Raw genomic sequence first — 27,976 nt, 5'->3', positions numbered from 1 at the left:
ACGATGACCCACAGAAGTTAAAGGGCTGCGCTTGGAGTCAGAAATATCCAAATCTGATACTTACCAACCTTGTGACCCTGGGTAAGGCCCCGGTCGGCCTCAGCTTCCTCGTCTGTGAAATGCAGATAATGACAGCACCCACCTCCCGGGGTTGTCGTGAGGACAAAATGAGGTCATATTTATACAGCGCTTTGCAAACCCTGAGGCACGGTCCCTTCCAGCTCTAAATCTTACTTAGCCCTGAGGGCCTATGCTCCTTTCCAGTGTTTCAATGGGTGCTGCGAAGGCATGCCACCGCCTCGCACTTCCCCTAGGTGGCGTCGTCGTCTGGTGACCCGAAGGAGGAAGAAGGCGTCAGGTGGGGAGAGGTGGGAGAGCCGGGCCGCCTCGGCGACGCTCTATCCCCGCAGGCCGGAGCTCGGTGGCTCCGCCGAACTCTTGCCCCGGGACTGTGCCGAGTCCGCGGAGAAGCTTTTCGGCTTCTCCCGGGGGCGGAGGGCGGCGCGTGCGCAGGCGGCGCCGGCCGGGGCATGGACGGCCTTGGGAGCGGGGGCTGGACCTGAGCTCAGGTGAGCTGCGGGGAGGGCTCGGCTGGGGGACCGCGCGGGGCCCCCCCGGGAGCGCTCCTGGAGCGTCCCGGGACCGCGGCGTGCTGGAGACGAGCCAGGGCACAGGAGAGCGGCCGCCGCCCGCGGGAGCCTGGGTGCACTTTGGCCGGAGCGTTAGTGCCAGAGGTCAGTGGGCGAGCTAGACCGCGGGCTTCTACGTGGAGGGAGACGGGCGCGCGGAGCCGACCGTGGCGTCACGGGCGATCGCCTGCCTTGCGACTAACGGGCTGCCCAGGCCGGCCGGAGCCCACCTCGGACCTCGGGAAGCCGCTACCTGGAGGAGCCAGGTGGCACCGCAGACTAAGGGGGCCGGAGTGCGCCTTCTGCCTGCTCCTTGTCCCCCTGCTGCCCTCTGCTCCCCTCCCTCTCTGCCTGTCCCCTTTCATTCCTTGTTCTCCCCTTGCCCCCTTTCTTCCCTTCTCTCTCTACCCACATCTCTCCTCCCCCTCCTCTTCTCCCTTGCTCTTTACCTCTCTCCCTTACGCTTCTCCTCTCCCCTCTCCTCCCCTCCCTTCTCCTCCCCACCTCCCTCCCTCCTCTCCTCTCTCCCTCCTTCCTTCCCTTCCTTCCTTCCCTCCCTTCCTTTCTACCTCCCTCCCTTCCTTGTCTCACTAGATTTGGGATAGCGTCTGCCTTCTTAGCTGGATAATTTTACATTCTGCGTATAAACTACTCCTTGGCAAGGGCAAAAGGGTGTGTGAGATATGGAATGTGTGTGATAATGCTAAAGGGTGTGTGAAATGACGTTACAGATGGTATTTGGTAATACCGTGCAGGATTACAGTAATTCCAGTTATTCAGGGCCGGGGCTGGGACTGTATATGTCTCGTTTGGGGATGAGGTCTAGCCAAGAGAGGCTTGTCTCACTAGAGAGGGTTGCCTACCAAATTCTTTTTGTTGCTGTGGTTTCTTTCTTTTTTTTTTTTTTTTACCATAGCAGCCCATGAAGACCAACTAATAAAGCATGGAGTATGGGGTGGAGAGGATCGATCTGCAATGGAGAAGGGAGGGAAAAAACCAAACACTGAAATCGCATACCTGAATTTAATTTGGTTAGATTCAGCAAACACTTAATAAGAGTCCCTACTAGTTGCAAGGCATCGGGGGATAGGGAAGCAGTCCCTGCCTTCCTTTTACAGAGGGGTAGAACAGGTCCACAGGTAAGCAAATACGAGGTAGTTCTAGGTGGGAAAAAGCACCAACAGCAGAAGAAATCAGAGAGGACTGCTTGGAAGAGTTGGTTTTTGAAGGAAGATAAAATTTCTGAGAGGTGGAGCTGAGAAGAGGGATTCCAGGCATGGGGGGAAGCTGGTGCCTGGTTGAATACAGTGATGCAGAAAATGAAATGTTGAGTAGGTGGCCTGGTAAATGTCTAACAACTGGCTCTCTGAAAAATTAAAAAAAAATTAATCTGCATTGTTAATATTTTCTCCATTACTTTCTTAGGCCTAGACAATCAACAAAACAATAAATCCAACATTGATTTGTAGCATACTCACACTGAAAAATTTAACACTTGGCCTGGGTTTAAGTTGGCTCCAGCACACCCCTGATTGTAGGAATGACTAGTTTGTCTGGAACCTAGAATTCATGTCATGTGAAAACAAGCTGAAAAGGCGGGACTGAATTAGGATTTTATCTTTGAGAAAATCGGGAACTATTGAGAGTTTTCTAAGGGGAGAGGGATACCATGGTCACACCTGTACTTTAAGAAGTTTATTGTGGAGGGTGGACAGAAGAGGTGAGGTCCAGGAATTCAGGAGACCAATTAAGAGACTTTTGATAATTGGAGAGGCATAATGGAGAAATAAAGCTGTGTGACCCTGGGCAAATGAACCAGGCTATTCTGAAGTTGCTGAGAAATTGTCTATCTACTTTGGTAGAGGCTAAAGGTCTGGCAAAAGCAAACAATAGAAACCAAGTCAACAACCTCACAACAGTATTCTAGGCTAGAGACGATGAAGGTTCGAACCCAGGTGGTAGCCATGTGAATGGAGAGAAACAGATTCAAGAGTTGTTGTGGTACACTTGATGGGACTTGGCAACTGATTGAATATGGGGAGAGGGAAGAGTCTGGGGTTCTAAGGTGTCTTGGGAAGATGGTAGCACCCTCAGGTAGAAAACAGAGAAGTTTGGAGGAGGGCTGGGTCTGGGGCAATAGTGAGTTCCATTTTAGACACATTGGATTAGAGGTGGCCATGGGATATCCAGGTAGAGAGGTCTCTTGGCAGGAAGGATACAAATGCAGGACCTCTGTCTCCCCAGTGGCCCTGTGGGATAGGTAGTATGAAAATTATCATCCCCGCTTTATCCCCACTTTATCGATGAGATGTTTTCCCAATAATAAGTGGAATTGACTTGAGGAAATGTTAATTGAACCTTTGAAAGCTAAGGGAGAGAGTAAAGAGAAGGTAGAAATACTGCCTCTGATACTTGGAGAAATAGCCATGAGCAGTAAAGTAGTCTTAGAAAGTGAGCCCATGGTGATGATTTGAAGGCGGTTAGTGTCAGGCAGAAGAGATACAGGACGATAGCTTGAGGGGATGGCAGTTTTGGGAAGACTTTTTAAAGGATAGAAGAAACCTGAGTAGGTTTGTAGATAGCTGGAAAGGAGCCATCCAATGGGAGGGGATTGAAGAGGGTGGGGGCGGGGTGTGGGAAAGAATAATCCACTAGGCACACTTTAGGAAGAGAAAGAATTAACCTAAGCAAGTAAGAGGATTATCTCTTTCTTGGAGCACTTCTAAGACTGGTAAAATATAGGGAAGAGGAGAGACTTTGCAATGCGTAGACTAGCTTTTCCCAGTGAATTTGGGGGCAAGGGGGGAGGGGAAAATATTTGGAATAGCCAATATGAGGAGAGTCCCAGAGAGTTGACTAGGGATGAATAAAAGGCTGGCCATGGGGGCTGGGGAGTGCAGTTGAGATTAGAAAGCGTGAATTTTTGGAGGAAGACACATTCGTGTGATAAAGTTATACCAGTCATATTTAGCCCCTTGGGGATGGATTCTGGAAGTATCCGGGGTTGAGGATTAGCAGGGAAAGAATGGAAGAATCACTAGGGGGCAAAGAGATTCAAGAGAGTCCAAGGGTGGAATACATTGTCTAACTGAACTGTAGGGGAGAAGGAACTCAGCTTCGGGGTGGACTGGGAGAGCAGGAAGAAACAGAGGAACTGGAAGTTGTAGTGAAGGCGTGAGAGTGAAGACTAGGTTTAAGAGGGAGGAGATCTAGGGACAGGTGGCAACATAGGAAGTTATGAGCATAGAGAGGGAATTTCAAGAGTTTAAGATCATGGAAGAGGAAGAGCTTTGGGTGATGGTGAAGTCATAGGAGTGAGCCCTCTAAAGGAAGCTGGGGTAGTATGGAGCTGTAGGTTATGGGAATTGAAAAAGCTAATGAATTGGAGGGCCAGGGTGTTAAGAGGCCAAATGAATGCGAATACTGAAGCCATCAAGAGCTGACTTGGCAGAGACTGGAATAGAGAGGAGAGCTCTGGGACAGGAAGAGTGACCGGAAAGGCTGGTAGATATCTGCCCACTACAGAGGTCAGGACACGATGGGGGCAGAACATGGGTCACCTCTTTCTTCTCTGACTGCTATACCTCTTCCCTTTTGTGGACTGCTGCAGAAACCAGTGAGTGAGTGTTTAGGGTATAATAATGCTAAAAAATGGTGCAATATGAGGTTGCCTTAGGGGAACCGACATTTTAAACTTTGGGACTTTCTTGATATTATCTGATGGGGAAGTCACAAACATACATGACTAAGTACAGTGACGGGTGTTTTCAGCAGGTGGCTAATTATTATTGGAATAACAGCATTCCTCTCCCCTTCCAATGATTTTCATGTGGTTCACATGTATATTGGTGTCCTTTTTGTATTGAGGTAAATTTTGTCCATTTTATAACTTGAGGAAACTAAGACTGAGAGACGCCCCCCCCCCTTCCGCCCCCCGCCATGGCCATTTGTTCAGTCCTTTCGGTTGTGTCTGACTCATCATGACCCCATCTGGGTTTTTTTTGGCATAGATACTGGAGTGGTTTGCCATTTCCTTCTCGCTTATTTTACAGATGAGGAAACTGAGGCAAACAGGGTTGAGTGACTTGCCCAGAGTCACACAGCTAGTAAGTGCCTGAGGCCAGATTTGACCTCAAGTCTTCTTGACTCTTGCCCAGTTGCTCTGTCCATTGTACCACCTAGCTCTCAGAGAAACCAGCATTTTGCCCATGGGTCAACTTACCACCTTCCCCTATCCCTTCCAAATGCATTGGGTGAGATCAGGAATTGTTCAGATTATCAGCTCTGTCTTGGGGAAATCCTAAGAAACTCTGTGAATAGGAAGTTCCTTAAGAGTCAGCCAAGAAAAGACTGCTACAATGTAATCCACAGCCCAGGCCTCCCAAGAGATTATTCACTCTGGGTCATTCCAAAACTGCTTACTTTAGCATAAGTAACAGCTACCTCTTCAGCTTTACCTCTAAGCTAATTGCGTAGCTTGTTTTCCTTCTGTTTTTTCAAATCAACAGCATGAATATGGAGGGAATATGTGGAGAACACAAACTCTTCACTTCCATCTCAAAATTACTGGTTTCCTTCAGGACTCAGCTCAAACACCACCTTCTGCATGAGACCTTTCCCAACCCCAAGTGATAGTGCTTCACCCCTTTAATTTCCTTCTCCCCTTCCCTCCCTCCTTCCTTCCTTCCTTCCCTCCCTTCTTCCCTCCTTCCTTCCTTCCTTCCCTCCCTTCTTCCCTCCCTCCATCCCTCCCTCCTTCCTTCCTTCCTCCCTCCATCCTTCCTTCCTTCCTTCCTTCCCTCTTTCCCTCCCTTCTTCCTTCCTTCCTTCCTTCCTTCCTTCCTTCCTTCCTTCCTTCCTTCCTTCCTCCCTTCCTCCCTCCCTTTCTTCCCTCCTTCCCTTCCTTCCCTCCTTCCCTCTTCCCTGGCTAAACTATAAGCTCCTTGCAGCCAGGGACTAGATTGATTTTTGTCTTCATATCTCAAGCACCTAGCATAGCGCCTGGCACATGGTAGATGCTTAATAGATGCTTGTTGATTGACTGGCATGTGATAGGGTAGCGGTTTTCAAAGGGTAGTCATCAGACACACTGGGGGGCTTAGAACCCTCCCAGATGTTGTCAGAGATCATAACTACTTTCATAGTAGTATCAAGACATTTGTCTATTAAAATATTCCTCTGCCAACTACATATCTGTAGGAGGCCAGATTTCCTTCACATACATCAACTGAAACCAAACATTGCAACAGATTAAAGACAGAAGCAGATATGAGAATCCAGTTGTGTCCTGTTAAGTCAGACTTTCAAAAGATTTAAAAAATATATAAAACGATGCCACTCTTCTCAGTAATTTTTTAATTTGGGAAAATAGAGTTTTTCCTAAAAATACATTGTTTAGGTTTACTTGTAATGGGTTTATTATCATTTTAAAATGAAATAAATAAATATTTTAAAATGTATCAGTTTTAATGTTGAATATGGTAAATATTAGTAGTTATATCCACATAAAAACTCTTTGAGGTCCTCAAGAATTTTTAAGAGTGTAAATGGTTCCTGAGACTAAAAGATTTGAGAATAGCTGACATAAGACCCAGATATATTAATGTATATTGGAGATACAGCTCTCATTTTAAGATTATTCACCCTTTGATATCTTTGCCCTTTTAGGAGATGTCGTACCTCTTATTGGGGGACATAAGGGAAGGGAGGGGAGAGATTGATGAGCTGATAAAGTAAACTGAAGGGGAAAGGATACTTTTTCCTCCTTGGAAGACTTGGTGAAGTGCATTAGAGGAGGTTCAGAGAGTGTTTTCATATAGTCCCTTTTCTTTAAGCAAATAGGTCCCCACTTGGTAGCATGATACTGGAGAAAGAAGCTCTAGGATCAAATGAGCTGAGTTTGAATTTCCTACCTATGTAACCTCGGACATTTAACCTTCCTTTGCCTCAGTTTCTTTAATCTGCAACATGACGGAGGTGGACTAGGTGGCCAGCTCTAGGTCTGTGGTCCTGTGACTGACTTCAGAGGCAGCCACAAACAGAGGAAATAATGCATGGTGAGGCAGATCTCCATCTCGCCTCTGCATAGAGGTTGCAAAGAAAAGTCTGTGTACATGGGGTACGTTATTTGCCACAGACTTCAGAACCGTTCGTTGCCTGTGGTCTGTGGTCAGCCTCCTCCCGGCCTTCTTTGGGAGGCCTTTGAGATTCCAGCCTGAGGGTTTGCAGTGCCTGATAATCCCTATGTGTGGCTCACTCTGGGTCTCTGGTTTCCCCCCCAGGATGAAGGAGTGGTGGATCCAGGTGGGCCTCCTGGGCATTCCTCTTCTTGCTGTCTACCTACACGTCCCTCCTCCCCAGCTCTCCCCAGAACTTCACTCCTGGAAGACTTCAGGCAGGTTCTTCACATACAAGGGCTTGACAATCTTCTACCAAGGTGAGGCTTAGGACATGAACTGGTCAGATAAGATGCTTCTGACAGATGGATTCAGCTCCAGGGCTCCCAGCAAAGGAGCTGCCGAGAAATTCTTCGTGGTAGAGTGCAGCTGCCCTCTATACCCCGGATATCAACTTCCTCAAAGGGTGAATGTTTTTTACATTTTCAATGGAGTTTAAAAACTTCTTTGTTTTTATTGAGACCTGTGTTTTCATTAATGTAGAGAGGGAACTCTCAGTGAGAAGAAATAATAGGTGTTTACTAAGCATTTATTTAGCTGAATTTTCAGGTTGTTGTTTTAACCAGACTTGTATTTAATTGGCATGAGGAGCTTGTGTAATGAAATTCTCTCTGCCAATGCAGCATCTGCTTATAGTCTTAGCATTGCCCAGGTCACTGAATGAACACATAATAGGTTTTATTATTATTTTTCAATGAATTAATAAATACAAATTTTGAAAATGTGTCAGTTTTAATTTCAGCTTGCCCAGAATCACACGGCAGGTATGTACCCTGGACTTCCTGGTTCTGAGGAGCGTACTTTGCCCACAGTGTCAAAAAGAACACGGGCGTTGGAAAGGTGGCAAATAAAACAGCTCCTGTCCTCAAGTAGCTTATATTCTATTGGGAGGAAATAGTATATGTACAGATAAGTAAATACTATACATGTATAATCTGTCTGTCTAGCTATAGCTAGTGCTTGGGGATAGAACATGAGACCTGGAGTCAGGAAAACCTTGAGTTCAAATCCGGCTTCAGACATTTAGTAGCTGTGTGATTCTGGGCAAGTCATGTAACCTCTGCCTCCTTCACTTAACTCATCTGTAAAATGGGGACAGTACCTCCCACGGTTGTTTTGAGGATAAAATGAAATAATAGTTGTAAGTACTAGCTTGTTCTCTCTCTCTTTTTTCTCCCACTTCCCCCTCCCCCTCTATCTTTCCCTCTTCCTCTCTCCAAATCGTCTCTTTCTCCCCCTCCCTTCCTCCCCTCTCCATATATGTATGCATGTGTGTATATATGTGGTGATACCCACTGAGCCTTGAAGGAAGCTAGGGATTCTAAGACAGGGAGGTGAGGAGAGAGCGACGTCAGGCTCAGGGAAGCAGCTGGTACAGTCATAGGGATTGGATATGAAAGAGTGACAGTAAGGTCAGCTTGGCTGGCATTCAGTGTGTGAAGAGGAGCATTTGTTAGAGCCTGGAAAGGTAAGCTAGAGCCAGAGAGAAAGAGGAAGCAAATGGAGAATTTGAGTCCTAGAGGCACTTGGGAAACCCCTGGGTTTCTTGAGCAGGGCAGTGACCTCCTTGGATCTGTGGCTGTCAGTGTGGTAACTTCTCTGCTTGGGGCACTTCTCCCTCCCTTCTCATCCTCTGCTTTGTCTTCTTTGGTTCTCCTCTTTTCTGGGCCCTTGTGAGTTTCTCAGGTACCTGGGTTCCTCCAGAGGGCCTCCATGGCACCCAGCAGTGTGCCTTGGGGTCAGAGCTTGTAGCAACAATCTGGCTAGCAGCTGCTGTAAGGGTGTAAGACCCACCAACAACCAGCATACAGAAAGCTGCCAGCACAGGTTCTTTGATCTGCTTTACTAAGGAAAGTAACATTAAGGGGTCAACTATCTCAGTTTACTGGAACATACAAATATCATTCATTTAGTTCAGGGGGAAAAGCCAGCACCCTGAACTTCAGAGCAAATACAAACAAATTACAAACATACATTATAAACAGACCAAACAGAATTCATAGTTACCAAGAAACCATCAACATCTGAGTTCAGCCGGGAGGCTCTTAAATGGGCTGCCCAGAGTCCCAAGCCTCCAGGAGTGAGAGCCTCAAACAAATAACTCTGTTCTCTCTTTTTATACACTCTTTAGCCATCATTAAACATAATCCAAGCGACCAGACTCAGGCTCCTACTATTGGCTCTGGTCTTAGCAACTCCCCTTAGGACCCTGAGGGCTTCACGCCTGCATAGGCTTAGCACCAGTAGATAGGGGTTTGGGCCTGGGGCTTTGCAACTAGTAAGGCTCAATCCAAGACACCCAACTTAATTGATATTACAGAGCCCCTCCCGAGAAGGTCACTGCCGGGTCAGGGGTCATTTCCTTCTCTACCATGCCTGTTGCTTTAGCCAATGCTTGAATAAAGAAAGGAACATTGATTGAATGTCAAATGAATGGATGAAACCTTATTCTATGACGTCCATGAAATATCCCAAGGCCAGGCAGAAAAGTATCCATGAACCCTTTAAAGGGGACTTTTTAACCAAAGGCTGTATTGCTAAAAACTTTTTTAGACAGGCATCATGGCGGGGTGCAGGCAGAGTGAGGAAGACCTGTCGCTAGCTGGGGGACCATGGGCCAATTGCTTAACTTGTCTGCCTCTGTTTTCCTCATCAAGAAAGTGGGCATAGTAGTGCCCTCCAACTCAATTAGGTAATGTGTATAAAAGCCCTTTAGAGCCCTGGATTTGTGTCTGCTCCTGACCCCCAGGTAGATTACAAAGAAACTTTGTAGCACAGATTAGTACTAGCCGTGTGTGTGTCTATCTGTCGTCTGTGTGTGGCGCGGGGAGCTGGATAACAACACAGTCATTTCTAGGGTTTGAGTGGTTCCTCATGGCAAGCGCTTGAGGGTAGGACCATATAGGTGTTCTGGAGTCTTGTGAGAACTATTCTCAAATCTTGGGCGGTCATGATTACTTGGCGGGGTTCAGAATCAGCATTCTGTGACAGAAACAGGTTTTTAACAATCCTTGATTCGCTTCTTTTAAGGTACCACAAGGACAAGAAAGTGACTGTTAGAGTTGATTGATAACTTTAAGCTGCATTATGAGTCTCTGACTCCCGAGCCAGAATCTGCTGGTGAAATGGTGGTATTGAAAAATCTATATTTATTAGTATATTCATTACACAGCTCGTATCGATTAATATGAAAACCGTAAATCCCTTTTGCAGTCCTTAGGGTCCAGCAGCAAAGCAGGTGTTAATGCTTGTTTTTTTTTTTTATTGTCATTTCCATAGATAAAATCACATCAATTTGTGATATTAAACTATTTGAGGGTATTGAGGAAATTGGGGCAAGAACTTCATTTTCTGGGTCTTCAGTAGCTGTGGCTCGCTTCCCAGAATGAAGGCAGAGGGCAATGGGCAGGAAGCGATGCTACCCTCAGGGTGAGGGAGGGGAGAGGAAGATAGAGAGATGGATGCACATAGAATGTATATGTTAAAATGTTAGCTATCATATATGCACATACATACGTATGTGTGTATGCACATGTAAATGTACACTAGCATTTATGTAACACAGGTTTGCAAACCACTTTACAAATATTTCATTTTGTCCTCACAACAGCCTGGGGGGGTAGGCGCTACTATTTCCCCCATTTTACAGATGAAGAAACTGAGGCAGGCTGAGGTCCACATGTAGCTAGTAAGTGTCTGATAGGACACATTTGAACTCGGGTCTTCCTGTTTTCAGAATCTTTCACCTCCTGCGCCGCTCCCCGCACCAGTTCTCTTTCCCCTCATTTTTCTCTCTTGATTCCTTCCCACATCATTCTATCTGGTTCCTTTCTCATTCCTCACTTATCACCTTCTCTGTTTCTCCCTATTTGTCATCTAACTCATGCTCCCCTTTCCCTCCCTCCCTTCTTCCCCTCTTGTATCTCATTGTAGAAATACAAAAGCCTTAGTAACTCAGTGTTTTCTTTGAGCTGTTTCTTTGAATATGAAGTCCCCAGTGAGATCTCTGTCCCATGGCTCAGAATACTCATCACTGTGTGTGCCTTGTGGATGGTGATAAACGGGTTTTTTTTCCTTTTTCACCCGGCACCTATTGACAAATGTCTCCTTAGAAGCCTGAGGTGACCCCAGGACAGGTTTTTCTTGTGCTAGGGTTGTATACTAGCTAGTTGGCTGTGTTCAGCCAGTCCCTTCTACAGTTCATCTGAGGTTATGTTATATAATTATGTTTGAGGGTAAGCAGGTCCGGACCGAAAAAGAAAGATTAAAAAAAAATAAATATATATATACATCAATGTAAGAATAAATAAATAAATAAGAATAAATAAAATACATATAAAGATTTTTTTAAAAAGTTTTTACTTTATAGTAAAACTGAGAAACTGGAAGCAGTCTGTCCTGAACTCTCATCTTTCCTAACCCAACCTACAAATCCTTCTACATCAGGGGCTCTTAACCTTTTGTATGTTATGGACCCTTGGGCCCTTCACTTGACCTTAGCCCAAGGTCAGTATCTCAAGGGCCTAAAACTCCATTCCTGTCCACCTCTCGACTGCTGGCTTGCCGTCTGGCTTCTAACCTCACCTCCCCACAAGGCTATTCTTCCTGGGGTTGTAGGGATCTCCTAAATGCTAAATCTGAGGGCCTTTTTCCAGCCCTCATCCTTCTACACTTCTCTGTCCCCTGTCACTGTTCCCTCCTGAATATGGGTTTTTCCTTTGCCTTCTCTTTTCTGACCTCTTTTGTTTCTTCTCCATCTCATTTAGAAGATTGCCATCTGTCTGCTGCCTCCTAACTGTAGTTATCTAACCCTATGTCTAGGCTTTCCCCTCCATCTTCTCTCTTTGTATTTTCACGGACTTCCATAGGCTTAATCATTATCTAAATCTCCCTCCCTCCTTTCCTTCCCCTCTACCTCTCCTCCCCACCACCCCCCACCCCACCCATACCTCCATACCCTCCCATCCCCCTCCCCTCTCCCCCTGTGTCCCCACCACCTTCCCCTCTACCCTTCTCTTTCCTGCCTCCCCTTCTCTCCCTGCTCCTTCCCTTTCCCTTCCTCTCTGTTTTTTCTCCTCCCCTTCTCTCTTGCTTTCCTTTTCCCTTCTCCCTTGTACTCTCTCTCCCCTCCTCCTTTTCTTCCCTCTTTGCCCTCTCCACGCCCTCTCCCTCTCGGTTTTTTTCCTCTCCTCCTCTTCCTTCCCACTCCCATTCTCTCACTGTCTTTCTCCCCCTCTCCTCACTCTTTAATCTCTACACACACACACACACATACACATACACACACACACACACACACACACACACACACACACACACACACACCGTTGTCTCTCCCCCAAACAACCCTAGGGTTGGTTCAATGATCTCTATACTGCTTCTCAGATCTGTTTATCCATCTCTAAAGTCTCCCCTGAGCTCTAGGCTCAAACCACAAACCACTTATTGGACATCTCAAATTGTTTGTCCCACAGCTATCCCCAGCTCCTTGTGTCCTGGATAGAACTCATTATCTTCCCTTCCAAACCCTCCCCTCTTCTGGACTTCCCAAGTCCTGGCACTGCATCTTTCCTGTCACAAGGCTTGTGACCTCAGTTTTGTACCGGACTTCTCCCTTGCACTCACCCCACACCTCTGATTTGTTGCTGAGTCCTCCTTCTACTGACCCCCCCACCCCCACCACAAACACACACACAACTGACCCCTGGAGCAGGCTGCTGTCACCTCTTGCCTGGGCTATCACAGTGGCTTTCTAATTAGTATCCTTACCTCAAGTATCTCAGTATCACAACCACTTAGCTGTCAGATTTATCTTAAGCACAAATTTGACCATGTCACCCCTTTCTACACAAGCAGTAACTTTTCCTGGATCAAATATAAAATCTGGTTTTTAAAGGTTTGTACACCTGCCTCCTTCTTACCTTTCCAGTCCTGCCACACCTCCTCCTCTTCACATACTGGCTGATTTTTTTTGCTGTTGCATGCAGTAGACCCTCCACTCGTCTTCCGACTACGTGCCTTTATACTGGCTTTCCTCCATGCCTGGAATGTTCTCACTCCTCACCTCTGACTTCTAGCTCCCCTGGCTTCCTTCAAGACTCAGCTCCAACATCATCTACATGAGGCCTTCCCTGGCACTTCCTACTGCTTGTCCCCTCCCTCTTAGAGATTACCTTACAGCTCCTCTGTATATGTCTTAGATGTGTTATAGTTGTTTGCATGTTCTCTCCCCATTGGACTCTGATCTCCTGGGGGGCCGAGACCATGCTTTTCCGCCTTCTCTGGTGCTTGACACAGCACCTGTTTGGGGTCAGTGGGGTCCCCAGGGCTGGACTGCTCTTGTACTCTAAATGGCCGAGTCTGAGGCCTATCTGGGAGATATCTGACGGACCATGCCTTGGCTTCCCACCTTTAAGTCTTCAGCAGCTCTTTTGGCTCCCCGAAGCTTGGGATCTCCTCTGAGTGAGACCCCCAGTGGGCGGCAGATGCCGATGATGGGGTCCCCCGGAGTTAGATTGAATTTGCATGCATTCCTGGCTCTGGGGCCCTAGCCTGAGCTTGTTTATTAAGAAGCACACCCAGAAGACAGCCTGGCTTCTCAGTATGGTGCACATTGGTACTGAGTTCACATTTGACTTCAGACCCTCTGTAGCTCTATGACTCTAGGTAAGTCACTTAACTTCTGTTTGCCTCAGTTTCCTCATTTGTAAAATGGAGATGAGAATGGCTTTGACTTCTCAGGTTTGTTGTGAGGTTCAAGTGAAATATCATGTAAAGTGCTTTGCAAACCTCAGAAAGCTTCACAGGTGTTTTCGTTCAGTCATGTCTGACTCTCTGTGACCCCACTTTGGGTTTTCTTGGCAGAGATACTGGAGTGGTTTGCCATTTCCTTCTCCAGCTTATTTTATAGATGAGGAAATGGAGGCAAATGTGGTTAAGTGACTTGCCCAGGGTCACACAGCTAATAAGTGTCTTAAGTCACATTTGAACTCAGGTCTTCCTTACTTCGGGCCCAGTACTCTATCCACCCTGCCACCTAGCTGCCATGTACAGATGTTAGTTATCATCATCATGTCAGCATCTGCTGTTTGAGTCTACAGTTGATCTGGTAACTCTTGACTTCCTAAGGCTCAGGATCTCAGGGAAGACAGACTGTCGGAGCAATTTTGTAATGTGTTTCTAGCCCCTATTTGCATACATGGCGGGCCAGTTTAAAATTGTTTTTATCTGTTCATTAGTGGAGGAAAAGGAAAGCCAGGTATTGAATGCTCTCCTGAACTTGCCAGTAACAAACCTGCATTTATTTCTAAGTATTCTAACATTTGGAATTGGTTCTGAGAGAATCCCCACCACCAGGGAGATTCTCATGGTTCATGGTTCCTTTGTGGGATTTCCGCCTGACCTCCCCTCTCTCTTTCTCCTCAGACTCATGGGGTGCAGTTGGGAGCTCAGAAATAGTGGTGCTTTTACACGGCTTTCCAACCTCTAGCCACGACTGGTATAAGGTGAGATGAGAGACCCAGAGTCAAGGAGGCCAACTTCGGGGCCTGCAAAGATGGTCAAAACAAAACAAAAACAACCCAAATTCGAGGATGCCCAGTAGTCCATTTGGACACTTGTGTAGACAATGGTTGAAAAAGATTCTTTTTTTCAAAGTGTCATTCTGTGATCTTTTCACCAGCAACCATTAATCATAAATCTATCTCATACACAGATCTGTATTGAGTGGGAAAGCAGCAAGCATTTATTGAGTACCTACTGTGTGCCAGATGCTGTGTGTGTGCTATAGGCTGGGGATACAAAGTAAAAAATGAAAGTCCTCTAAAAGAGCTTCTGTTCTATTGGGAAACACGTATACCAATTAGCAAATGTGAAATAAATACCAAGTAATTTTGTGGGGAGGCTCTTGCCTCTGGGGTATCCAGAAGGATCTCTGGTGGAAGGTGGTGCTTGAGCTTAGCATGGGGGTGGAAGGCAAGGTCCAGAGAGGTAAAAGAAGTTGGATGGCCATTCTTACTGTGGGCTTCCATTCAGATGAAACTGATGGTAGCCTTGGGGCTGGTGGAAAGACTGCTGGGTTCACATCCTGGCTTTGCCACTCACCAGCTGTGTGATCCTGGGTAAGTGTTGGAGCGTCTCTGAGCCTTGGTTTCCTTGTCAGTAAGACGGAGATGACAATACCTGTGCCTGCTGCCTCAGGGCCATTGCGAAGAGCAAATAAGACGGCGGTGGCAGGACGCTTTGCCAACCTTACGGTCCCCTGTACACTTTGAGTTTATTTTAATCTGTAGAATGGGGATAATAACCTTGCCCATTTCTCACCCATCTTCCCTTTCCTCTCTTGAGTCAGGCCTTGAGCCTGTTTTCAGGCCCCCTGCTCATGAGAAAGAAGAAACTGTCTCTGGTTCTTTAGCAAGCCTGGAAGTAAGGCGATCATTTTAGCCTTTGCTAAGTTATACCAATAATAACAATAAAATAGCTAACACTTATATAGTGCTTACTGAGTGCCAGGCACTGTGTTAAGTGCTTAATAACTATCTTATTTGACCTTCACAACAACCCTTGGACGTAAGTGCTATTATGACCCCCATTTTCCAGATGAAGAAACTAAGGCAAACAGAGGTTAAGTGACTTGCCCAGGGTCACAGAGCTAGTAAGTGTCTAGGCTGGATTTGAACCCTGTCCTTCCTGACTCCAAGCTTGGCACTCTCTCCACTGCTAAGAAGTAGGTCATGCCATTCACCCATCACCCCATGAACCCGGAATAGCTGTTGCTGAAGCCATCTTCAGTGGGGAGTGGGGGACATGAATTTGCATGACTGGATTGCCAGTTCATTTACTCATTCACTCCTTTAGCTCTGTGGTTCAGCAAAAGACTAGCAGACTCAGAGGTCTTGAGTTTTAAACGCAGTTTTATCATCAACTCCTTGTGAAATTCTGGACAAGTTGTTTTTTTCCTCCTATGAAATGGTTAGAAGAGAAGCAGTCTTGATAGCCCTGTCATCAAAGTGGTCTCAAAGGCTGCTGCAAATAGGACAAGAGAGTCAGGGATAGCAAAATTAATGTACGAGGTGGGTAACTGTGGCAAACCCTGGAAAAGACTTGTCATGAAACAAGGAGGGTCTTTTTGAAGGAGGGGAAAACGGTGGACTCTGCACCCTATGGAGAGAAGCATCCTAGATAAAGCCGCCCTCGGGTTGGGGTTCTGCTTGGTCACTGTGGAAGGGAGGGTTGTGGTTGGGTGTTGCCCAACAGGTCTGTATGATGGAGTTATAACAGGGCCTTGTCTCTCGCAGATCTGGGAGGGCCTGACCCAGCGCTTTCACCGGGTAATTGCCCTTGATTTCCTAGGTTTTGGCTTCAGTGACAAACCGGTAAGTGGCATCTGTGGAGGGCTTCCAGCAGATAGGGTGCCCAGAGGAGACTCACACTTAGGCTTTTCTCTTTGTAGAGGCCCCATCGTTACTCCATCTTTGAGCAGGCCAGCATTGTGGAGGGGCTGCTGGAACACCTGGGGCTTCAGAACCAGAGGGTTAACCTTCTCTCTCATGACTATGGGGACACCGTGGCTCAGGAACTGCTTTACAGGTCAGTGAAGCAACACACCTCCTCACTCTCTCCTTTCTGTGTTCATTCAGAGAAAAGTCTAGCCTTTCACCCTACTGGACATCTGACCTCAGCTGCTATACTGACCCAAGTCTTCTACTCAAGGCTTGCTCATTCGTTCAGCAATCACTTACTAAGTGCCTAGGGCAGCTAGGTGGTGCAATGGATAGAGCACCAGGCCTGGAGTGAAGAAGCCTCATCTGACCTCAGACACTTACTGGCTGTGACCCTGGGCAAGTCACTTAACCCTGTTTGCCTCAGTTTCCTCATCTGTCAAATGAACTGGAGAAGGAAATGGCAAACCACTCCAATATCTTCACCAAGAAAACCCCAAATGGGGTCATGAAGATTCAGACATGACTGAACAAGAAGTGTCTGCTACGTAGAGTAAACTGTGCTTGGTGGGTGGAGATATGAGACAGATTCCCTGCCTCCATGGAGCTTACAGTCTAGCCCATGGAGCATATAATCTCCCCTCTTTTATAGTTAATCATTTCTGCTTTATATGATGGTTATTGGTATATGTGCCATATCTTCAGATTATAGTAAACACCCAAGGCTGGGATCAGCGCCTTGCTGCTCTCTGGGTTAGCACAGGGTTCTGCACATAGTAGGCACTCACAAAGTGTTTGTGGAATGGAATGGAATTGAATGGTCTCCCCTTTCCCTGTCCCTAGGTACAAGCATAATCGGACTGGTCGGGTTCTCATCAACAGCCTTTGTCTTTCAAATGGAGGTAACTGCCTGGAGCTGGCAAGGATGAAAACTGGTAGCTTGGCCACTTGTAGGCACCACAGTATGTTTCCTAAAAGACTGGCTGTCTCAGCGTGCAGCAGGCATGAGAGACCCTAGGGTGCAGAAGGCATGAGCACTTAGATCTTCCTGAGGTGAAATTAAACTCAGTTTCATGATTGAAGTTTAAATGTTCCCAGAATACCCTCTGCCAGAAATTCAGTTCAGTTTAATAACCATTAAGCAGCCTACTATGTGCAAGATGCAGAAAAGGAGTGATAGAAGGGACAAAAATATTCTTGCTTGATGCATCCTCCTGACTAGGCGATGGTAGCTGAGTCACCTTTCCTTACTCTCTGGCTGGAGATTGGAAGGGAGTAAGTTCCATTGCTTTGGGAATTCATTTTTGCTGCTTAAGGGGTGAAGTACCTGCTATTTACTTAGGGCTATTAGTGGGAAACAATTTTTTTTAATATTGTTTATTTTTAACATTAAAAAATTTTTTTTGACTTTGATTCTTTCCCTCCTGCTTGCCCTTTCTTCACCCACTGAGGAGGCAAGCAATATATCAATTAGGGAACAATTTTCAATGCATTTCAACAAACATTTAGCACCTACTGTGTGCAGAGCATCATGCCAGACCCTGGAAATGCAAAGATGTAAAAGGGCATCATGGTTCCTGTCCTTTCAGATCTTATAATGTGTTGGGTGGATAAGAAGTGCACCACTATAATACAAGTTACAATGTGGTTGGAACTGGAGGACTGTTTAGGGAGGAGGGACGGGGATCATGGAAGGCTTTGTTCAGAAGGTGGCGCCTTAGTCACCTGATCTGGATCTTGAGGGGAGATCATAGAGGATGGACTCTTAAAAGGACCTTATGGGTCATCTGATCCAGCCCTTCGATTTCATAGATGAGAAAGATGAGGCCTAGAGCATTCAAGTGACTTGCTCATGGTCACCCAGCTAATAAGGTGGAGAGCCAAGATTCACACCTGTCTTCTTACTTCCAAGCCTGGGCTCTTTTCCTTAAGCTACATAGTCTTTGACTAGTAGTTCATGGTCGTATTGTGGACTTAAGAGTTGGGAGGGGCCATCTGATGTCTTTGTTTTACAGCTGAGCTCACACAGTCAGCAGGTGGCAGGGCCGTGCTATAGAGGGAATCTGAATAGGGATGGCTTCTGCACCAGTGTTTGGTGTCTGGAGAGAATAGCTTCCTTCATAATCTTTAGGAGAAATGGGGAAACAGAAAGCACCACTTCCTCCTCGGCCCTGTGTATACTAGAAAATAACTCCCTCTTCAGCATGTTTTGCAACAGAAATAATAATGATGATAGCTAACATCTCCACAGTGGCTACTATGTGCCGGGCACTGTACTAAGTGCTTTATAAATCTTATCTCATTTTATCCTTACAATGACTGGGGGTGCTGTTACGATCCCCATTTTACAAGTGGGGGGACTGAAGCAAACAGAGATTAAATTACTTGCCCAGGGTCACACAGCTAGTAAGTGTCTGAGGCTAGATTTGAACTCGGGTCTTCCCGATTCCAGACTGAGCACTCTCATATCTGTGCCACTGAAATTATTAACAATCTTATGTACGTAGTGGCAGATGGGTAAATACTTACAGAGAATGCAGTCATCAGAGCCCTAAAATAGAGTTTAGCATTTCTGGAATGCAGTGCTGGCCTCCCTTAAGCACATTCCTTTTTCTCCCTGGGAGTCTCTTCACCTGAAAGAGAGGAAAGTAACCTTGTTCTCTCTGTCTTGTTAAAGAGACCAGAGGAAGCAAACATGTTCCATCTCTAACGAGGGAGACGTAATTGGCTGTAAAAACATTTAAGAGCTCCCGTAAGGTGTCACTAGTTTCTTGTTTTATTAATTTTGTTTCTCGGTGAAATGCCCTAAGGGGAGGAGTCTTGGGAGAAGTTGGTGTGAGGTGGAAAGAGAACCATAGACTTTTAGTTGGGCTGAAGTTGTTGGGGAGTGACTGACTGAGGGAAGTTTTCTGCCTCTCTTGCAGGTATCTTTCCTGAGACTCACCATCCCACCTTGCTCCAGAAGGTTGGCCAGTCCACTGGGTGAATCTTTAGCCCGAGACTCTGTTTGGACAGAGTTGTCTTGTGGGGTCCTTTGTAAAGGCCTGTTGCCTCACTGATGAGGGATAGATGTTAGTTTATCTCCTTCCCTTGGGAAAGAAGGGCAGCTTCCATGATGCTCACCTTTTTACCTTAGACAGACACTGTGTTCCATTTCCTTTCTTCTTTTTCTACGGGAAGGGAGTGCAGGGAATAGCCCCCACATAAGACTGTACGGATTTTGCTTTTAACATAAACATTTTATTTTAACATCTCTGAGTAAGTACTGGTATTCTGATATATGGACAAGAGCATTGGGGAATTTAATACAAATGAAATGCAGAATGAAACAAGAGATTGTGAATCATTGTGTGTGTATCTTTAAGCTTCTTCTATTTCCTTATTCCTGACTTTTAGCTAAAAGGGGCTAATATTGACACAAAAGAAGTGTTCACATCCTGTGTTTTTGTAATCTCTCCTTGACCTTTTCTGTCTATAGCATGGATTTGTTGCTGTTAGTTTTTAAGTTAGGGGTACAACTTGAGGTCCAGAAACTTGTATCTTTTTGCTATTTCAGTAACTGCATTTGAGTACAATTGGTTTCATTTGTAATCCTATGTGTTTTATTTTATGTTTTTAAAAACATGATTCTGAAAGTGGATCCATAGGCTTCACCAGACTGCCAAAGGAATCCATGACCTAGAAAGGTTAAGAACTCCTGTTACAAGTACAGATTATAGTCAAGGTGTATTTTGTTTGTTGGAGTCTGCTTTCTTCTCTCTGTATTCATATAAGTTTTTTCATGTCTTTGAGTTCTTCATAATTGCTTCTTGTGATGGAACGTCGCAGTATGTGCTTTTAGCCTATACAAATTTAACTGTAGGAGAAAACAAACCGTTTAAATAGCACCTCGGTCTGCCATTGTGCACATAGATGCTGGTCCCTCGCAGTCAGTCTCAGGCCCTGGGTGCCTCTCAGGATGTGAGCCAGCTGCCCGGTGGGATTCTACAGTCCCCCCTTCATCCCCAGGGGCTTCCTTGGAGCGACACAGAATAAACACAGACATATTCTTTCTGCTTAGGATGGTGTAGTGATGAAAGAGAGAGTCGTAATTGTCCTTCCTGGCATTTCTGGTGGTCTAGAAGGGCCCCTGCCAAGTGCCGTAAGGAATCTAGCTACCTGATGCATCTGTAAGACAAACAGTTATGTGGGTATAGGGGATCATCCTCTAAGATCATCACTTTTAGGTGTTAGGCCCCTTTGAGAATGTTTTTTCCCTAATCATTCCCTAATTTCCTGCCAATTAAGTCATTATCAGTTCTTCCCCCACCCTCCATCTGAGAAGTGCTGGCCCCAGTCTCTTTCTTGATCAATAGCTTAGCTGGGGGGGGGGGGGGGGTTGGGGGGGTAGTGGTAGTAAAAACAAAATTTATAATTCCATTGTTTCCATGACAACCACCTCAGATCCAGTTGTTCCCTGAGCCTGCCTTCTTTAAAGAATACCTCTTTCTAGCTACACCTATTTAAAGAGATTGTAACAAGAATAGCTGTCATTTACATAGCATTTTAAGGTTTGCAAAGCACTTTAATGCATATGCTCTCATTTGACCTTCCCAACAGCCTCGGGAGGAAGTGCTATTAATATCCCCATTCTATAGATGGAGGAAATTGAGGCCGATGGTTAAGTGACTTACCCAGGGTCATACAGCTATTACGTGTCTAAGGAAGATTTCGCACTCTGGTCTTCCTGACTCCCCAATCCAGGACTCTTATCTACTGTTACACCCGGCTGTAGTATACTTTATGGGGGATTTTAGGGGTCACTTTTGTTATGCTCCACTTTCACCTTACGTGTGACCTGTAGGGGCCTAAACTCCTTGGCAGGGAGTGTTATTTCTTTGCAGTCCTATACCACGATTTGATCAGCCATTCTTCAGTTGTTGGGTGCTTAGATCATCTCCAGTTCTTTTGTTTTTACAAATAGTGCTGCTGTGAATATTTTTGTATACAGGCACCTTTTTTTTTTCTTTTCAGTAATGTCTCTGGGCTATAGTTTCAGAAGTAGGACCACTTGGTCAGAGTATGTACATTTTTGTAACTTATTTTATAATTTCACATTGATTTCCAAAAAAGATGGACCAGGTTGCAACTGCAACAGTGAGTCATTGTGCCTATTTTTGTTTTCTGTATTTTGTTTTGTTTTTTGCCAGTGATGCTGATGTGAATTGTGGTCTTTTTCTTGTATTTGATGATTTGATAGGTGCCAGGTGGCACCTTAGAGTGGTTTTAGTGTCTCAAGTTTTTTAACATTTTTTCACATGGTGGGCTGTTTATTTGTCTCTCTCCTGAGAATGGCTGAGTTATATCCTTTGTTTTGACAGTGATAGATTTTTTTTGATAAATATGTAGATGAATATTTGTGGCTTATGTAAGAAAGCCCATTGGGTTCCTCATCCAGGTTCACTAAGTTCCAGTTGGAATTTCAGTGTACAAGGGCCAAGTCTGTGAGCAGGGAGTCTTGAACTGGGATCTGCAGATTTCAGTGAGGCTGTAAACTTGGATGGGGAAAAAAGAATTACATCTTTGTTTCAGTATAATAGATTTTCTTTGTAATCCTGTGTACTTTCTTCATTTGACAACATGATTCTGTGAAGGGGTCTTCATCAGACTGCCATGACCTCTAAAAAGGTGAAGGATCCTTACCTTTGAGGGAGTTAGAAAGAGGCTGTTCTTTCTCCAAAGGAAGAAGGAAAGAAATTCTATTTTCCAGATATAGAGTGGCTTACCCCAAATCCCTGTTGTCCCAGGCAAAGAGGCTCCCCGTGCCTTGGTAAAAAGCCCTGTTCTCCTGGTGTTTCATTTCACACTCTTCTCTCTCTTTTTTTTTTTAATTTTTTTTTCTTTCCTACAGCTGCTCAAAGATGGAGGCCCGATGCCTCCCATTCTCACTCGCCTGATGAATTTCTTTATCTTTGCTCGGGGGTGAGTCACTCAGAGCTGAGATCCTGGGCTGCTGCTCTTTGGGAAGCACTAGTCAAAAATTGCTGCCAACCTTAATCTTGGCCACGATATTAGGACTAGGACCAGGCGTGGTTGCTTCTCCTTACCTCACCTCAGCAGCTCTTACCAAGGCCCCTGACTCATCTGCTGCTTTGAGGCGGTAGAGGAGATGAGGGACTTGTGCGGAGGCTGCTTTGCAGTGGTTTGCATTTGCAGAAGAGTAAAGAGGCCCCCAAATCTCTCCTCCCCAACATAGTGACCCAAAATGTTACCTAGATAGTGCATTTATTAAGTGCTTACATAGCACCTATTCTGTATCCTGGTTTTGACACTAATATTGGGAAGTTCTACTAATACCTACCTACCTACCCTCTCAATTTTTTGCAATCTTTCAGCCTTGCAGTGGTCTTTGGGCCATACACACAGCCCTCAGAAGCTGAGATGTGGGATATGTGGGCTGGGATTCGAACCAATGATGGCAATCTGGTCGTTGACAGGTAAAAGATGCACCATTACTTTAGTATCACTTGTTTTATTAAAGGGAAAATGGCTTTTTCTCTCCCCTACCTCGACCCTGTTCCCTCATGGCCTGTACCCTGTCACAAGAGGAATGCTGGTAAACAAAAACTAGAATTATTGATTTGGCTTTACATCCATTTGAGAAGCTGTTAGAGAAGAGAGAAAATGGGAACAGGTGGAATTACGATCTGGAGGCCCATGTGGCCCAAAACACTTAGCTAAGCTGTTGCAAATTCTGATCTCACTTTGGTCTGTGACTTGCCACCTAACCTTTAGTGAAGCCTTCTTCCTCCCTGTGCCTTTGATAATACTAACCATTTAAAGGTTTTTTACATTCTTGAGAAGAGTTTGCTAAAGTGTTATCATATTGTAACTTCTTCAGGGCCTTCAGGGGCTGGGGCAAGGGATATTGCCGTAGGTAGCAAGGTACAAAGGACCCCAGTGTCTAGACATAAATGAGTTTGGCAGTTTTCAGAGAGGGTGCTGATTATCTGCAAATTCTAAAGAGAAGGTTCCCTTTTCTGTCAGTGAGGTCAGTATGGCTTCCACTTTGTCTTGCTAACTCTGAAGTTTTAATTGATATCTATGTTGGAAACAAGAAGTTATGGTTAGTTTCCATATGGCTCTGTGAGGTTTTTTTTTTCATTTCAATGAGGCAGTAAAAGTTTTTTTCTTAGAGAGAAAGAGTAAGTATCTGTACTTGACAATCCAGGTTCACAGATATGCCTGCTTGGAGTTGAGAGGAAAAGGGTTCCATACTAGAAATTAGAGCTTGCGAATTCTAGTCCAAGATGTGACTGTCTCTTCTGACAGTACTGGAAAGGTTTCTTTTCCTTGTCTTCTAGATATCAGTTGAATCACATGGAGGAGGTTATGCTCAGCATTAAAAGGAATAAGAATTTTAGGGGTGACTGGGACCATAGAGATCATCTGGAACAATTCCCTTCAAATAATACCTAGTCTCCCTAAAAGTCTGTGACTCTAAATGATCCTGGACATAGATGAGCTTCCTTTGGGTGCCTCTACTGACCTAACTGAACAAAATGGGAAGGCTCTTTTCCTGAAACCATAAGATGACACAGTCTGCTTTTCGTTGCATCTCTATGAATTAGTCACTCCTTATCTATGTGATGTTGAGTTCATTCAGATCCTCGCTTCACATTACTGCCTCGATACCTGCCCAGTGCCATTGAATTCTGACATCACTAAGTGACCGCTTCCTTCTGGGGTTGAACAGGAATGGATGTAGCAGGTGGGCATATAATGTAACGGAAGGGAGCCTTTGGCTGATGTCAGCCTTGTGGTCTCACCAAAGTATGGCTTGCTTTAGCTCGAACCCCAGCTCTCCCTAATCTGTCCTTGAAGTCTCTTACAGTACATCGACCAGAGGAAGAAGCATCGAGACCGCTGGGTGGGGGCTCTCGCCTCCATGGATGTTCCCCGTAAGTGTTCCCTCACTGCCTCTTTGTTAACCTTTAGATCTTAAGGGAGGCATCCTACCTAGAGAGAAATGAAACGGGTCCTTAGAGTAAAAATGAGGTAACAATCCAATACCAGGGAACTCTTCCTCATCAGTAGTACAAATATACCGTATTGTAAATTGAACCAAGAAGATACTACAACAGCAAAGTACTATTATGTATGGGACTTAGGGAACCAAAAAGTAGACCAGTCTCTCTGGTGTGCATCATTCCAGAGATGTGGCACTTTTGATCACTGATCATTAGGGTTATTAGAGTATGCCTGGGCTTTGCTATCCCTGTCACTGAACCCTCATGTGTTGGCTCTCCTGATTTGAGCGTGAACTCCTTAAGAGCAGGGACAATCTCAATTTTCTATTTGTATTCCCAGTGCTTGGCACAAATAATTACTTAATAAATGCTTTTTTATTTATTCACTCATTAGGATACTACTATAGGCAGTTACTGTAAGTGGCAACCAAAGTATGCAGACTTAGCTGGGGTAAGGATTAGTTTCTTCAGCCATATATATATACATACATAAAAATTAAAAAAAAACAGCCTCCCTAGTACTGCCATATTTAGCACATATGCATTCAACAAATAAGTGATTTACATATCAGAGGTCAAATCCAACTATGCTAGTGATACAGCAAGACGTTTAAAGAATAATATTAATTCTGGATTTTTTAAAAGAAACAGAGCTTTACAGAGAGGAGATATACATTGTCCAAAGATACAAAATAGATCACTGGAGGGAAGAAAGATTATGAATGAACCACATGGGTTAGCTGCCTCATTGCCAGAAGCTTCCTGTGACCTATTTAATTAAAGAAATTGAGTTACCTATTTTTCTCAAAGGGCAAGAAGAGTAGGCTAAAATGACAGACTATACTGGGAGAAAACTTTCTTCTGGTTTGGGTTTGGGATGGAGGGTCAAGAAAGAATGCCTTGCCATTAACTCTTTGCCTGTTCCTTTTCAGTTCATTTCATCTATGGGCCATCAGATCCAGTGAACCCTCATCCAGAATTTATGAATCTATATAGGTGAGTCATACTTGGGGGTAGCTTGTGTGCCAGTCAGGATCAAGTGCAAAGAGAACAGAGCTGATATTCCGTCAGATATATCCTGGGCTCCCTGACTGTTCATGAAGGAGAGGTGAAGTTAGGGCTTTGAATAGAGATAATCTTCTTCTCAGGTTGAATCCAACAGTGCTCGGGAAAATAAAATAGGATTCCCTTAACTGATATTGCCTATGTCCATAAACATTTCTTTCTCAGAAGTAGAATGCTGGCAGGTAGAGTTGATGTTTGTAGTCAGAGTGAAATATGCTAGGAACTTGAGCCTATCGGCTGCAAGGAGAAACTGAGGATAGTTTTCCTCTAACTAATGTTCTCCCTCTCCAATCATCTGGAGTGGTGGGACTGTCTTGTGACTTGGGTTAGTCCAGTTCTAAGAAACAATATGCTTGTGATCAGATCAAGTTGCAAGGTTTGAAACAAGTAAGAATTTTTTTACCTGTTACTCCTGATACAACCCAGGAAGGTAACTGATATCTTACTTCATCCCTGGCTCAGTCATCCTGCTTTGAAGAGATGGGTTTTTTTTCCTACCAAGAAATTTGTTGCAGGTTTAATTCTTTTTAAACTGTTGCTTGGATGCTGACCATCCAAATTCAGCTTGAACACTTTGCCTTCGCATTCTCTTCCAACAGGAAAATGATACCCCAGTCCACAGTGTCAATTCTGGACGACCACATTAGCCACTATCCACAGCTAGAGGATCCTATGGGTTTTCTGAATGCATATTTGAACTTCATCAACTCTTTCTGAGGGGCGAAGAGTTGTTTTTCTTGCTCTTTCCTTTTCAGTCATGGTTTCAAATTAAGAACTGATACCTCAAAGAGGTCATAGCATCATGACTATACTTCACATCACTAAATAGTACCCCCAAGTAACGCCATGAGCTTCAACGCGTTTTGTCTCGAGTGTCCCATCCTCTTCCTGAAGTATTTTTCAGGCTGACAGTCAACCAAATGTATGGACTTGGCCATGTCTTCATGTGTTAGAAATTCTCATCGACCATCCCAGAGCTCTCAAGCAGGAAGCCAGCAACATTCTTTTTCACAAAAGGTTTTGAAGTTATGAACTCTTGGAATTCGGAGATGCTACTTTTTAGTTCAATCCCAACCACATAATCATGTAATATGGAAAGTGGGATGACTTGGAAATCCTTCCAACTTGTCTTAAAATGGCTTTAAAGGCATATATATAGATGCTTGCATGTTCTATAACCAACATGTAGCATTATGATAAGCCAGATTCTATTTTGGTCATGACTTTGGATTTCTTTCACCATTTCCCATAACATCTTGAAGTGTAATTTGTAATTGAAATAATGCAGTATTAAGTGCATCTTACTATAAGCCTGAGTTATGTTTCACCTACAGATGTATTTTTTATAGACACTAAACCAGCAGGTGTGTTCTGTGGCTGAGTAGTGAATTTAAGGAACTTTTAAGTATGATTAATTTTTGTACAAGTCAATTTAAATCCAAACTGTTTTTGATGTTACCTAAAATTTTGAGGCATGAAGGATCAATAGTGTCTGTCAAGAGAACTACTTAGATTGGTTGATATGTAGGCAAGATGCTCTCAGCTAACAGCAGTCTGTTTATACCTCAGTGTTTAGATGGCTTTAATCCTGCAAGAGGACTGTCACACAAGCCAACTTGCTCTGTTGAATTCCTTTTCTGAAGATTGCTCAGCTTTCCATGGGCTGGCTCCAGTGGCCTTCTCTTTTAGCTTAGTTTTTCTTGTATTTAGCAGAAAGGATTTGTAAATGAAAGTTCTGGAAGGCCTTTAAGCAAATGGTGCTGAATCCTCTATTTTGTTAGCTACGGTTGCAGTGTCTCAGTGAGGCAGTAAAATCCATTATTTTAAAGTCTTTTTTATTAGCAACTTCAAATATAACAAATTTCAAAACTTGAAACTGGAATAATTGTTTATTTTCTATTAATAAAAATGAATTTTGACAAAAGTGGACTCTGGATTCCTCCCCTCCCCTGTAACAGCCTCCACCACTTGGGATATCAAGTTCTCAACTCCTCCAGGTGCTTTTGGACACAATAAGTTAGAGAAAGGAATGTAAAGAAGTTGAGCAGTTGGAGTAAAAACAACATGCATAAGGACAGACACAAGGACAGATATTTGCTTGGTAGATCTGGCTAGACATATTTACTTTTCCAAAACCATGAAAAAAAGCCAACTGACTGAAGGCTGCCTTACAAAACTTAGGTAAAAATTTATCCAACTGAAGCTAAGATGACATCAACAGGGGTTTCCTCTTTGCTTCTCACAGTCACTTGCATGGTCACTCCATCTCCTAAGGCCAATCTAGACCTCACCAGTAAGTCATAGCCACCTCTGTATACACCTGGGTAAGAAAAATCAAGAAAACCATATGACCCAGTCAGAACAAGCCAACCTCTTCTATATAAAGATAGAATATATCTGATTTAAAAATACGAAATAAAAGTATCTCCATATTTATCTTTTTTTTATGCAAAGGAACCAAATGGTTCAGATAATTTTTCAAGTCTCTTCTAGCTCTAAATTCTATGATCAGTTAATATGTCCATAGAACCAGGCAGGGACTCAAAACTTGACCAATGGGAGCAAAAAGGGGAAGAAAATAGCCATGGTTAGGGTGAAGCCAATGCAAATCTCTGGCCAAATAACATTTGGGTGGACTTACTGATTTCAGAAAATAA

The 27,976-nt window shown here is 44.5% G+C and overlaps 2 protein-coding genes across 7 annotated transcripts in view; one reads left to right on the top strand and one right to left on the bottom strand.

The window, feature by feature from the left end:
• Positions 1–358: 358 nt before the first annotated feature.
• MEST lies at positions 359–27,195 on the top strand. 5 transcript variants are annotated; one of them, XM_036762026.1, is made up of 12 exons: positions 359–569; positions 6,911–7,065; positions 14,231–14,310; positions 16,102–16,179; positions 16,257–16,393; positions 17,089–17,147; positions 19,170–19,210; positions 22,136–22,206; positions 22,620–22,721; positions 24,109–24,185; positions 25,187–25,250; positions 25,919–27,195. In XM_036762026.1, the coding sequence occupies exons 2-12, from the start codon at positions 6,912–6,914 to the stop codon at positions 26,034–26,036; spliced, it is 981 nt and encodes a 326-aa protein (XP_036617921.1). In that variant the 5' UTR covers positions 359–569; position 6,911; the 3' UTR covers positions 26,037–27,195. The 5 variants fall into 5 exon arrangements, with proteins under 5 accessions (XP_036617921.1, XP_036617918.1, XP_036617916.1 ...); XM_036762023.1 differs by lacking the exon at positions 359–569 and adding an exon at positions 652–734; XM_036762021.1 differs by lacking the exon at positions 359–569 and adding an exon at positions 765–895.
• COPG2 (COPI coat complex subunit gamma 2) overlaps positions 27,187–27,976 on the bottom strand; it is a 38,726-nt gene continuing 37,936 nt past the window's right edge. For both annotated transcript variants that reach the window (XM_036762018.1, XM_036762019.1), the window contains exon 24: positions 27,187–27,639. In XM_036762018.1, coding sequence (XP_036617913.1) covers positions 27,509–27,639 — 131 coding nt within the window. In that variant the 3' untranslated portion in view covers positions 27,187–27,508. The remainder of the gene's footprint in view (positions 27,640–27,976) is intronic.

The sequence above is a fragment of the Trichosurus vulpecula genome, chromosome 5 (assembly GCF_011100635.1).
Source record: "Trichosurus vulpecula isolate mTriVul1 chromosome 5, mTriVul1.pri, whole genome shotgun sequence".
Classification (NCBI taxonomy): domain Eukaryota; kingdom Metazoa; phylum Chordata; class Mammalia; order Diprotodontia; family Phalangeridae; genus Trichosurus; species Trichosurus vulpecula.
The sequence above is the reverse complement of the archived record's forward strand: the minus strand, read 5'-3'. Positions and strand labels throughout refer to the sequence as shown.